This window comes from Chionomys nivalis, chromosome 3, assembly GCF_950005125.1.
Source record: "Chionomys nivalis chromosome 3, mChiNiv1.1, whole genome shotgun sequence".
NCBI classification, from domain to species: Eukaryota; Metazoa; Chordata; class Mammalia; order Rodentia; family Cricetidae; genus Chionomys; species Chionomys nivalis.
The window spans coordinates 116081799-116094599 of record NC_080088.1 but is presented as its reverse complement, the minus strand read 5'-3'; the positions used below and the strand labels follow the sequence as shown (position 1 = coordinate 116094599).

At 50.5% G+C, this 12801-nt stretch overlaps 1 protein-coding gene across 4 annotated transcripts in view; it reads right to left on the bottom strand.

Moving 5' to 3' along the window:
- Taok3 (TAO kinase 3) overlaps window positions 1–12801 on the bottom strand; it is a 188177-nt gene continuing 175376 nt past the window's right edge. For all 4 annotated transcript variants that reach the window (XM_057763918.1, XM_057763919.1, XM_057763921.1 and 1 more), the window contains 4 exons: window positions 12140–12379; window positions 9664–9876; window positions 2861–3043; window positions 1–1423 (listed from right to left, as the gene is read on the bottom strand). In XM_057763918.1, the coding sequence (XP_057619901.1) occupies window positions 1262–1423; window positions 2861–3043; window positions 9664–9876; window positions 12140–12379 (798 nt within the window). In that variant the 3' untranslated portion in view covers window positions 1–1261. The remainder of the gene's footprint in view (window positions 1424–2860; window positions 3044–9663; window positions 9877–12139; window positions 12380–12801) is intronic.

The window sequence follows — 12801 nt, the reverse complement described above, 5'->3', positions numbered from 1 at the left end:
TGTGACGAACACTTTTATTTACAAATATAAGTAAAAGCCCTGACAGTTAACCATGCTCTCCCTTGGAACCTGAAAAATGTTTAAGTGGTTTTTTTTTTTTTTTTAAGGTGCATGCAAAAGGAGTAAAGCCTTTTTTTCTTCATCATTTTTTATTGTAAGAAAATACACAGTTTGAAAGGATGGATAATGCAATATTTATGACCAAAGATAGGGGGTGCGGGGAGGGGAAGGAGAAATAAACGGAGATGATCCGACTGAAAAGACATTGAACTCCAGAGACTGAACTGGAAACCGTGGGGAGGTGGGCGTGGGTGGGGGAGGAACAGGAGGAGGAAGTAAAAAAATTTTGATCAGAGAAACAGTTAAAATACAATATGAAAATAAGCAATTCCTCTCCTTAGATTCCCTCTATACACAAAATACATGATTTGCCAAAGCCCAATTTTGTGCTACTGGGATTCTGTGAGTTCCGTACGTGTATTCGCACCGTCTGCAACAGCAGAGGATGCCGGGATACAGTAGACCAGGCTGACAGCAAGGCAAACGCTCGCCGGCAGGTTCTTAAAAATCACAAGCTCTCTTCACCCCGCCCACCCACCCCGGCCCCAAAATAGTAATAATATGTTACCACTTCATATGTACATCACAATTAGTTCCTGTAAAATGTATCAAATTTTCAATCTTTAATAAAACTTTGTTTTTTTTAATTCCTGATGAATAAATACCAAAAAAATAAAATAAAATAAAATTATGCAGCAGCTGGTTAAGGTGTAAGGCTGCGGATTTTGTGTCTCTCTCCCCCTTGGCATGTAGTATTTATTTAGTTTTCTTTCTTTAGTTTTTCTTTTTTTGCTTTGCTTTCACTGGTTGGTGACAATGAGGGATTGCTTAGAGCAATATACATCTGTGTTCCATGGCCGTTTGTTGATTGACCCTAAAGCCACTTGCAAGGTTTTCACCAGAACCTCTGTGGGCCACACCGGCACTGGGTGTGGGGGTGGACAGTAGGGCGGCCGGGCCGGCCAGCACTGACAGTTGATACGGGGGAGGAAAGGGCCCCTGATGGAGTAAGAGTAAACAGGCACTAGGTCCGACACGATGTCAGGAAGAGAGAGAGAAAGAGAGAGAGGGAGAGAGAGAGAGAGAGTGTGAAGTGAGAGCAACGCCCGTTACAATGGGGAATGTAGTTTTGTAAGGTCTGAATTTTTTTGTTTTCTTTTTTTCATTTTTTTTTTTTTGTAAATGGCAAAAAAATTTAATCTCATCTATAGTCCTCCTTAGGAAAATCTAATGTCACCAAATTCCCAAATCCCATTCTGAGGCTCTCCATGTCAAAAGTCTCCGTCTCTCGCTCTTGTCTTTCCAGGAGAATCTTGATCCTCTCACTGCGTTCCTTCTGCAGGGCGGCCAGCTCCTCTTCAATCTGCACCAAGCACAGAAGAGGGGCTCAGTGCCAACACTCGCTCCACAGCCACGAGGGACCCCCACCAGGTGTGCAAGCACACACACACACACACACACACACACACACACACACACGGGAGTGGGGAAACAGCCTAGACCTGAGAGCCAGGAGCCCAGTGTCTTGGATTTGTCCCACTATGTCTCACACTTGCTAGGGCTGGGAGTTGGGGTACGGATGGGTGTGGGTGGGTGGGGCTGGGGGTAGAGGTGGCGATGCTATCTGAGCCTGGGCTGATCCAGGTCAGCGTCCTCCCTGGGACTTTGCAGTGGCCGGATGGGGCCTCCTGCGTCCTAGGAATTTGTGGAACAGTGGCCAGGAGAGCAGGCTCCAGTGTTGCTGGGGGGACAGAGAAAGCGGGGTAACAGGCTGAGCAGAGAGCGGTCGCCAGCTCGAGATGCTGTGTGCCGTGCCCTCACAGCGAGCTCTCTCCTGCTGAGTCATCTCCTCAGGCCCTGAGATGCTTTGCGTGATGTGCACATGTGCATCCATGGAAGCCAGGAGAAGACAACGTCTGGTGTCACTCCTCAGCCCCAGGCTTGAGATGCTTCATGACACAGTCTCCGTGTGACTCTCCCTATAACACTGTCTATAGCACGCCGTAATTCAAGGGGGTAACATTTACTATATATGGCAATAGCAACCTCTCTTTGTTTCCACTCTTTTTTAAAAAATTATTTTTATTTAATTATTTATGTCTATGTGAGTCTGTGTTTAAGTATTTTTTGTTTGTTTGTTTGTTTGAGACAGGGTTTCTCTGTAGCTTTGGAGTCTGTCCTGGAACTAGCTCTCATAGGCCAGGTTGGCCTCGAACTCACAGAGATCCGCCTGCCTCTGCCTCCCAAGTGCTGGGATTAAAGGCATGCGCCACCACCGACTGTCTTGTGTTAGGTATATACATATGAGTGTAGTGTCTGTGGAGGCCAGAAGAGGGTGTTAAATACTCTGAAGCTGGAGTCACAGAAGGTTGTGAGCTGCCATGTAGGTTCTGGGACCTGAACCCTGGTCCTCTGGAAGAGCAGCAGGTGCTCTTCTGAGTCATCTCTCCAGCACCTCACTTTATTTCTTAAAGAATCCTGTGGGTAATTCCTTTTACTGAAAAAAATTCCAATCTTATTTGATTTTTTTTAGGCCCCTGAGCAGCCGTGTTAGCATCCCATAGTTCTTAAGTAAGTGATGCCACCCAGCTGGTTAAGATGGCGGGTTTCCTAAGCAGAACCTCAGATGATTGGATAACCTTCCCGAGCCATCATGTCCCAGGCCTGGAGGTAATATCTGCCTCTCTTGGGTACCAGGGGTAAACTGACAGTCTGATCCCGGGTCTCTAGGAGGGATCCACACAAAACTGTGACCCTTCCCCACCTCAGCCCCACCCGTAGCTCCCCAGAAACTCCCTACCTTCTGCTCAAGATGCGCTCTGCGCAGAGACACCCTCTGCTCTAGCTTCTGCAGCTCCCGCTCGTGCTGGGCCTCCGTCTGCATCTTGATTTTGCTCTGGTAGGCATTGAGCAGCTCCATCTCCTGCTGGAGCTGTAGTCTCAGGGCCTGGCACTCTGCCTCTTGCGCCTCATCTAGCCGTAACTGTGGATACAGAAGACACACACTGAACATGTCCATATGCACACAGCAGTCCGCGCGCACCACTCGGGACAACCGGGAAGGGTTTCTTTGCTCCACTTAGGTGGAAGGACAGAAGCTCGATGGATACTGCAATTTGGACTACAGCCAGTGGAGTCTGCCCGGGTGGCCACAGGATCCTAAGGACACCCTTCCTTCAGTGCAGGCCCCAGAGCTCAGGAAGGCTGCCCACTCTAGAGGCTAAGCCTGTGCACTCTGGAGGTAAACTGCTGATCCTGAAGCCTGGCTCTTTCACTCCAGGGTGGCATTTTGTCAATAATTATTCAGCCTCCTTTGGTCTCATTTCTTTTTCTTTTTTTCAAGGAAACGATAATTCCCATTAAGATTGGCATGAACTTTAAATGGAAGAATTCATATAGGATCCCAACCCTAAGACCCCACACATACTACAATGTCCGATAAACAGCAGCTATTACAATATTTTGGCTTTGACAAGACTGTGTCCATATTTAAACACCTTTAACTATAAAATCATGACCCATTTAGTGCTATAGAAGTGAATTCAACAATAATTCATACAGCGTGAAGACCATGCCATTGTAGCTATTATAGCAAACAAACCACGCTGGCCAGACTGTGGCTACACATGGCATCTTCGTCACCACCAACCCAGAACCCCATGGGTTCAAAAATCTCACTCCTTGAGAGCAGCTCATAATCTTTGGAGATGGATTTTGCTTCACAGCAATGAGACATAGACTCTGCACCCTGGCCCAGTTCCCTCTGCTCCCAGCTGTGCGCCTCAACTTTACAGTTTGTACCCAGACGGCTAGATCTTATGTGCAGATGGGCCAAGTCCACCTGCTTCTAGAAGAACAAGGGCCTGAGGTCAAACGGCTCCTGTGTCAGACCATGAGCATGGTACAGGCCAGTCCTCTGTCCTAGGCCTGGGTATGTCCCCACAGCAGCCCCTCAGTCTGGCTGGGATTGCTAAGATCAGAAGTGTGGCTACTCTGAGTCTCTCCGCCCCTCTCCATACAGGCGATTTCCCCAGCAGCATCTCCACCCACCCGATTTGTGCCTGTGATAGCTGACAGTGTACCCCAGCGTCTACAGCAGGAAGTAACTGGAAATGTTCAAACTACTTGTGGACTGTCATCCTTAGTCCTTCTGTGGGAAACACGCCATGGAGTTAAGGGAAAGTGTGCTTTCTGAGTCATACCCTAAGCAGTCAATGTTAGACTCTGCTAGCGAGGACGGGCCATTTTCTTCCCATTTCCACTGGGGACATAGACAGGGCTGTGTACACACATCGTCAGCCCACAGTCAGAATGGTTTACAGGTGGTGTTGAAATGTCCCGTGGCTCCCCATGAGAACTGCTATGCTATGGGGATATTCTCCTGACCATAAAAGAAAATGACAACCCACTCATCTCCTGTGTTCACACATTAGCTGCCATGAGCCCCAATGAGCAGCCAAGACTTCAGACCTCCAGTGGGCAGTTTAGACCCTTGAAGTGTCTCCCTCCGACACAGGGTCTTGCGCAGACCACACTGGAGCCAGAACCTTCTGTGCAGCCAAGGATGACCTTGAACGTCTGGTCCTCCTGCCTCTACCCCCCAAGGGCAAGTGTGCACTGCCATGCAGGGATTATATGTGTGTGTGCACTGCCATGCAGGGATTATATGTGTGTGTGCACTGCCATGCAGGGATTACAGGTGTGCACTGTCATGCAGGGATTATATGTGTGTATGCACTGCCATGCAGGGATTATATGTGTGTGTGCACTGCCATGCAGGGATTACAGATGTGCACTGCCACACAGGGATTACAGGTGTGCACTGCCATGCAGGGATTACAGGTGTGCACTGCCATGCAGGGATTACATGCGTGCACCGCCATGACGGGATTAAGGTGTGTACTGCCATGCTGGTATTATGGGTGTGCATTGCCACATTGGGATTATGGGTGTGCATTGACATGAAGGGATTACAGGTGGGTACTACCATGAAGGGATTAAAGTGTGTACTGCCATGCTGGGATTATGGGTGTGAACCGCCATGCTGGGATTACGGGTGCATACCACCATGTTGGAATTTTAGCAATGCTGATGACAAAACCCAGGACTTTCTGGACGCTAGACCAACCCTCTGTCTTCTGAGCTACAGCCCCAGCCTACAGTTTCTTTTGTCTCTGGCATTTAGCGATCCTCAAACCATGTCCTGTGCCAGCTCTGACCATCCAAGTCCAAGTGCTAGAAACCACAGGAGTTGCAGATTTTGGAGTTTATCACCTGCAGTCACACATGCAAATGCACTCTGAGGTTTATAATAATGTGGGCGAATATCACGCTTGCTTCCTACAGTGGCTCACAGAGAAGAGGAGGCAAGGGAGTGTGCTACAGTGTAACTTAGTGGTGGACTAGCGTACAGACCACAGCCTGCACCCAAGCTGTGGCCCCCTCCTTGCAACTCCCTGGAAGGCTACAGCCCCTAGGCTGTGGCTCTTTATAAATAAACCTTTACTAGGGCGTGCAAGCTCTCTCTCTCACATCACACACACACACACACACACACACACGTACATGTATGCACGTCATTTCTGCCTGGGTCTGCAGAGGTGAACTGGCTAGTGGGACGGACACACCTCATGGTTCGCGCAGCTTCTCACATTTATGACTTGTCCCTTTACAGAAAAATTAACAAGGCCAGCTCTTGTCCTAAGCAGTAGCTAATGTGAATGGCTCCCTTCAGCGAGCCTCTGGTTTGCCCAGGTAAAGGAGGGATTCGCCTTACTTGTGGACCAAGGCCAGGCAGAGTGGACAGCTGTGGCGGCCATACTCAGAGTCCCCTCCTCCCTGTTCCAAGAGAGAGGACACTGCTCTGCCTTAGCCCACTTTCCTTCCCCCATGCCTACCGACTCAAACAACATGTTCACTAGCCCTTGCTGCAGAGCCAGGCCGTGCCGCAGGTGCTGTGTGTGACAAGAGCTAATGGGACAAGAGCCGGGCTGGGCTGTGGCTGGGTAGCTAGAGTGATTATGGGGCGGCCTGAAGCCCTGGTTCCATCTCCAGTCCCGAATGAACAGGCTATGGCCATGAATGTCTGTAACCCCAGTGCGTGGGAGCTGGGGAGGCAGGAGGATCAGGGATTCAAAGTCAACCCTGGTTACATAGTGAGGTTGAGGCTAGCCTGGGCTGCAAGAGACCCTGCCTCAAAACAAAACAAACAAAAACCAAGACAGGCCTCCTACCTGGTACTTTCCCCACTGCCTTTCTTTCTCCTTGACTCTCTCCTTTGGAGCATCGTCCTCCACTTACATCCCTCATGCTTGGCTTCTGATCATCTTTGTGAGATCCCCACGTGACCTCACCTCCCAGCAGGGCCTGCCACCGTTGTGTGCCCGCCTTTCTTGCAATTCCTTGCTCTAGCCCAGCCACTGTCCCAGACTTCTATGTTATTCTCCCCGCTCTGCCTTCCCAGCTCGACCCCGACGAGCAGGACCTCAGGAAACGTGGGTGTTCCAGAGCCTTGGCCCACGCCCCCTCTAACTGCTTCTCCCAAGGGCTTCTGTCTACTCCAAGTCTCTCTTGGGCACATGCTGGCACACCAGACTTCCCTGGGGAGGTAAGGTCTCCAGTTTTCTCTCTCTGTTTATCTGCTGGACAGATTGGCCTGGGAGGTTTCCCAGAGCCCGAGTTTCATGTGACCACTACAAACTCTCCCTTCCTCAACCTGCCTCTCAAACATGGCCCCCTCTCCCCTCACCCCAGTACTACATCTCCAGTGTAGCCATCACCCCCCGTGGCCAAGCAAGAGCAAAAGCACCACAGTGGGCTCCCACGGCTCTTGCTATCTCTCAGGGCATTCTCCACGTGTATCTGAGGGATGGCTCCCAAACAGCAATAAGAGGCCACCAGATCCCCTACGCTTTAGTGACAGTGCACTGTGCTGAGGTCTGTAGGACCGACTATGACCTGGCCCCTGTGCAACCCTCCTGTGTTATTCCTAGGCAAGATCCCCAGCTCTCCACATTCCAGCAGAAATGATGTCTCTGAATTCTTCAGATGGGCTATGGTTCTCCCACTCCTGCTGCCTCCAGACCAGGCTAGCCCTTCTGGTTCCACTGCTGCCTCCTTGCTTCTCTGCCCGACTCCATGCCTGGCAGCCCCCTTTTGATTCTGCTTTGTCCGCTGCCCCTGGAGAACTGGTCGGGGAATGAAGGTCAGTCCCTCCAGGGATGCCTGGAGCATGCTGCAGATGGCACAAACACTCCTCGGACGGACGGATGAGTGGATGAGGTGTGAAGGAGCGTGGCAGCACCAGCTAAGAACATGCCCGAGCCTCTTCCTACTGTTGGGAGCTTCATTATCCCTTCGGCTTGCTGCACGTCTATCTGCCTCTACTGACGAGGATGGGAGAGGACTTCTTTTTATGGGCACTCTTTATTTTTGAGACAGGGTCTCATGTAGCCCAGGCTGGCCTCGAACTTGCTATGTGGTTGAGGATGGCTTTGAACTTCTGATCCTCCTGCTCCATCTCCTAGGTGCCAGGATCCTAGGTGGGTGACACCATGCTGGTTTGTGCACTGTGGAGGATCAGACCCCTAGGCAAGCACTAGGCCCCCCGAGCTGCAGCCTCCTCCCTTTGAAGTGGAAGGACACCTCCAAGTCTCACTGTTGTGCCGCATGGCTAAAGCCGCTGTCCAAAGCAGGGAGGTCGCTGAGGTTTGCTGCTCTCGTGGCTCCTGCACATTTGAACCCAATGGTGGGAAGCTTTGCTCTGCCATCTGTGACTTGCTCTCTCTTGGACTCTCCTGATCTTTGGGTTCTCATCCTCTTTGATCTATGTCTACCCTTCACACAGCCTTCAAACACAGATGGCTACCAGATCCTGTCCCCAGCCTGCTTTTCAAACTACCCCGCACATGGCCCTGGTAGATATATTAACTCCTGACTGTAACAGCTGCCCCCACAAGACAAAGGCATGGGACCCTTTGTCTTTAATCCTGGCATCCCTTCTGACTTGCAGATTTTAGGGTCTGCATCTCTCCACATGGATACAGGGCTCAGGGCCACCTTACTCAATCACTGTGCCCGGCATCCGAGAGTGCACCCTCTTTCCTCAACTCTCCCGGTCTCCTGGGAACTCCCCTTTGAAACTCAATTCTCTCTGCTGCCCCCCCCAAGTGTTCCCCAAACCCTGCCCAGCCCTCACCACATCCATGTGCCTGCCCTCCACACCCCTCTTGTACTGTGTGGACCCCAGGACTCACAGCAACTGCACACTGGTCACCCAAGGCCTCTCGTAGAGTGACAGTTCACCTCCTGCCTTGAGGTTCTGACCCTCACCTCTATTCCCATGTGTGACTCTCTGGCTGTGGCAGGTAGTCAGGCTGGCCATTCGTTCTCAGGCCTGCGAGCTTCTGAATCTTTGCAGGGTGCAACCTCAGGTAGAACTAATGTTTCTGTTTAGTAAACCAGTGGCCATCAGTGCTGGTCATGGTGGGATGATATAATTCAATTCCCTGACAGACCCATTTCCTAATCTACCAACATCCTTGGGATCCTGGGATCCTGGGATCCAGTGGAGAACCAGGAGAGACTAGCCTGGGAATAAGACAGGAGGGGTATATGGGGGCTCCTCCTCTCCCTATTTCTTTCTTCCCTCTTCTCTTTCTCTTTCCTTTTACCCCTTCCTCCCTTCTTTCCCTACCCTCCTCCTTCCCTTATTTTCAGGGCTGGGGTCCTGTTGCAAGTGGTCTCCTGATGACCTACATCCCCCGCCTTTGTTTTGCCAGACTGGGTCTTGCTAGTAGTCCAGGCTGTCCCACTCCTGCTGCCTTAGTCTTCCGAATGCTGGGATCACAGGTGTGCACCACGGCTCCCAACCCAGTCCTCCTTCTTGGACCCCAGGCTTGCCCTCCAGCTCTGAGCCCCAGGTGCACACTCTCCTCATCTGGACTTGACCTATACAGAACCATGTATTTTGACAGCTTCCTTTTTCTTCCTAGGGATCTCTAGGCCAGCTTCCCTGTTCCTCCTTGTCCTTCCAAGGCTCTGGGTACCCTGATAACTAAGTACTCAGTGTGCTTGGCTATTATCACTCAGTGATCTGACTTCTCAGCCTTCCTGACACAGCATGAGACCCATCTAGCTGGCTCCCCTGTCTCTGGGCTCAGTGCAGCGCTGCCTGCAGAGGCCTGGCCAGAGTTTGTTTAGCAAATATGTCTGTGTGTGTGTGTCTCCCCTCACTTGACCATGGGCACTGAGGCAGCAGGACCATGCCTGACATTAGTTGGGGTGGTGGTCGGTAAACTTCTGGTGAAGAAGCATATACACGCACGCGGCATCCATCCCATCTCGCCCTCCCTGTGTGCCCCCCGGCTGGACTGCCGCTGCTCCTTCAGCTCCATCTGAGAAGACGCATTCCAGCGAGTATCCGTATGGCCTTGGCTGTACTCGGCGGCGTCATTTTCCTCTGTTCCTCGGGCAGAAAAAGAAGCCACTAATATATCCTAAACCAATATATCCCAGAAGGTGCTTGGGAATGAAAGCCGGATCTTGCATTTTCTTGAAATCCCGAAAACTCTCGACGCCGTGGCAACAACCCTCCCCACTTACCGCCTGCGAGGCCATCATCTCATTAATGCTCTGTTCATACTGCTCTGCCAAAATGGCCAGTTTTCTTGTCTGCTCATCTTTCAGTGTCTTTAGGATTGTTTTGTGCTCATTCTTTGGAGTGACTTCCAACTGGTGGTTCTTGAGTGCTTTGTACTGCTTGGTCTGTACCTTGCAAGTGTCCTGAAACTGCTTCTTAATCTGCATTTCCATGGCCTGCCCGGGAACACGCGACAGAGAGAAAGAGAAACAGGTCAGTCCACATGTTTGGACACATGACACACGACACATGACACAGACCACGCATGGACGCCCCATGACAGCCATCAGTCCAGAGACCGACAGGACAATGCATGACGTGAGGGAACACTACCAGCCCTTTGGTTTTTTCTTTTCTTTTCTTTTCTTTCTTTCTTTCTTTCTTTCTTTCTTTCTTTCTTTCTTTTTTTCTTTCTTTTTTTAACAGGACATGGTGGAAGTGATTTTGATTTGATGAACGGCTTTAGGGAAACAGATTATAACGGGGAACTAGATTCACAGTAGACTGGAGTATGACGAGACTTGTTAGCGGGTTGGCAGCTATTTCCCTAGTCTCTTCCTGGTCTGCAGTGCCTCCTATTGTTTGCTGTGTTTTCCTTCCTCGAGGTGAGCGCGTACACCTCCATGTGTGCACAATCTCCCTTCATTTCCAGGTGAGAAAGGGGATGAGGCTCTACAGTCAGCTCCCACTGCCCTGGCTCAGACGTCTTCCACACACCGGAACAAGGCTCATACCCTAACCCATCCCTACATGACTTCAGCAGAAACTGAAGGAGAAGAGTGGCCCTGGAGCTCTGACTCCATTAGAGTGTGCTTTCAGGGGTGGATGCCAAATGTGCACTCTGGGAAGCGGAGCATGCGGCAGGCCACTCCTCAGTCACAGGTCACTCGAACAATCAGGACTTCTGGTGGCAGGGGTCGTGGGTGTGGCTAGGGTTTGCCTCGAAGGGACATGTGCCAATGTGACCAAGGGTAGCTTGCATCCTGGCTTTGTAGCCTTTATTTGTTTTTTTTTGTTTGTTTTTTTTTTTTTTTTTTTTGGTTTTTTCCAGACAGGGTTTCTCTGTAGCTTTGGTGCCCGTCCCGGAACTAGCTCTTGTAGACCAGGCTGGCCTCGAACTCCAGAGATCCGCCTGCCTCTGCCTCCCGAGTGCTGGGATTAAAGGCGTGCGCCACCACTGCCCTGTTGTAGCCTTTATTTGTGCAGCAACCTTGTTACCATTATGGCTTCCTCAGCGACTGGGGCTAGGACCATGGACAGTTCTCTATCCACTTTCGCTAGGAGCACCTGTGTAACTAGCTGTCCGTGGAGGTCAGACGACAACGTGGGTAGCTGCCTCAGGTGCCATCCATATTCTTATTTATTTATTTATTTATTTATTTATTTATTTATTTATTTATTTTTGAGACAGTGTCTGGCAAAAGCCTGGGACCGCTAAGCAGGCTAGGTAAGTGACCAACCGGCACCAGGAAGCTGCCCAGAAAGGCTGGGGTCACAGACATTGTTTTTTTGTTGATTTTTTTCTCCTCTTCCTTTTTTGGTGACACAGGGTCTTACTGTATAGCTCTGAACAGCCCGGAACTCACTATGTAGCTCAGGCTGGTCTTAAGTGACCCTGTCTACCTCTCTGTGTGCACTACTATGCCCAGCCCAACCTTTTATTCTTTAAAAACACAGGTTCATGGGCATTGCTTCTCAACCTTACTAATGCTGCCACTCTTTAACACAGTTCCTCATGGCGTGGTGACCCCAACCATAAAATTATTTTGTTACTAACTGTGATTTTGCTACTGTTATGAATTGTACTGTAAATATCCATGCTTTCTGATGGTCTTAGGTGACCCCTGGGAAAGGGACATTTGACCTTCATGGGGGTCATGATCCACAGGTTGAGAACCACTGTTCTAGGGGACAGAACTTGGGTCTTTGTACTTGCAAAGCAAACCCTTCACTGACAGGACCATTTTCTGAGCTGTCCTTGTTCACTTTACAGTTTTTAGTTTTATTTTATATGTTATGAGTGTTTTATCTGAATGTGTCTGTGTACCACATGGGTATCTAGTGGTCTTGGAGGCCAGAAGAGGTCTTGAGTCCCTGGAACTAGAGTTGCAGATGGTTGTGAGCTGCTGTGTGGGTGCTGGGAATCAAACCCAGGTCCTCTGGAAGAGCAGTCAGTGCTCTTAACCACTGAGCCATCTCTCCAGCCCCTTCTCACTGCCTTTCAAAGCTGGTGGGTGACCAATGGCTCAGGTAAGCGACATCCTGAACTACAGGGAGGGCCAAGGACCCTGCAGCTTAGAGGGTTCCAAAGCAGCTTCCCAGCTTGCAGAAGGAGCCCTGGACACCACGTCTAGAGATTCTGATTCTGGGGTGTGACACAGACGGGCCCACCTGTGTGAGGATGCACAGTGGGTTCGGGGTATGCTGATGTCCTCTTACCTTTAAGTTTTTCGGCTGTTGCCGAAGCTCCATGACATGCTTCCGGTGCAGCTCCCGCTCCCGCCTCTTATTGTACTCCAGCTGGTTCTCCAGCTCCGTCTGGTGCTGTAGCCGGATCAGATCCATGCGGAGCTTCTGCAGCGTGTGCAGCTGTCTGTACTCCAGCTCTCGGGTGGACTCGTCGTGCCGGATCAGCATGGCGTGCTCCATTTCCTTCTGCGTCCGCTTCTTATTTAGTTCCTGCACCCAGGAGCAGAAGATGAACAGAGAGAGATAAGCGGAGGGGGCAGGGAGGGACACAAACATGGTGAGGGATGGCTCTTAATTAAGTTCATGAGTGTTTGCAGCACAACTTAATGAGATCAGAGGGGCAGTCCCGAGAGCTCTGCATCCTGTGGTGAGGCCAGCTCACAAATGGAAACTTCCCAGCTTCAGAAAGCACTACCTGCGAAATGGGACTAATTCCCCTGGTTGTTCCTGTCTCACTGAGGTGTGGGTCTTCGATTGTGCGCAGCTTTGGTGCGGTCAAGCTAGGGGTTCCCATGCTGGCTACTCATTAGAATCATAAGGAAACACACCCTCAAATTCTGACAATTGTCTGGGACCACCTCTCTATCCCCCATTTCCTTTATAAAGCTTTCTCCAGGTGACTCTTGTTATGT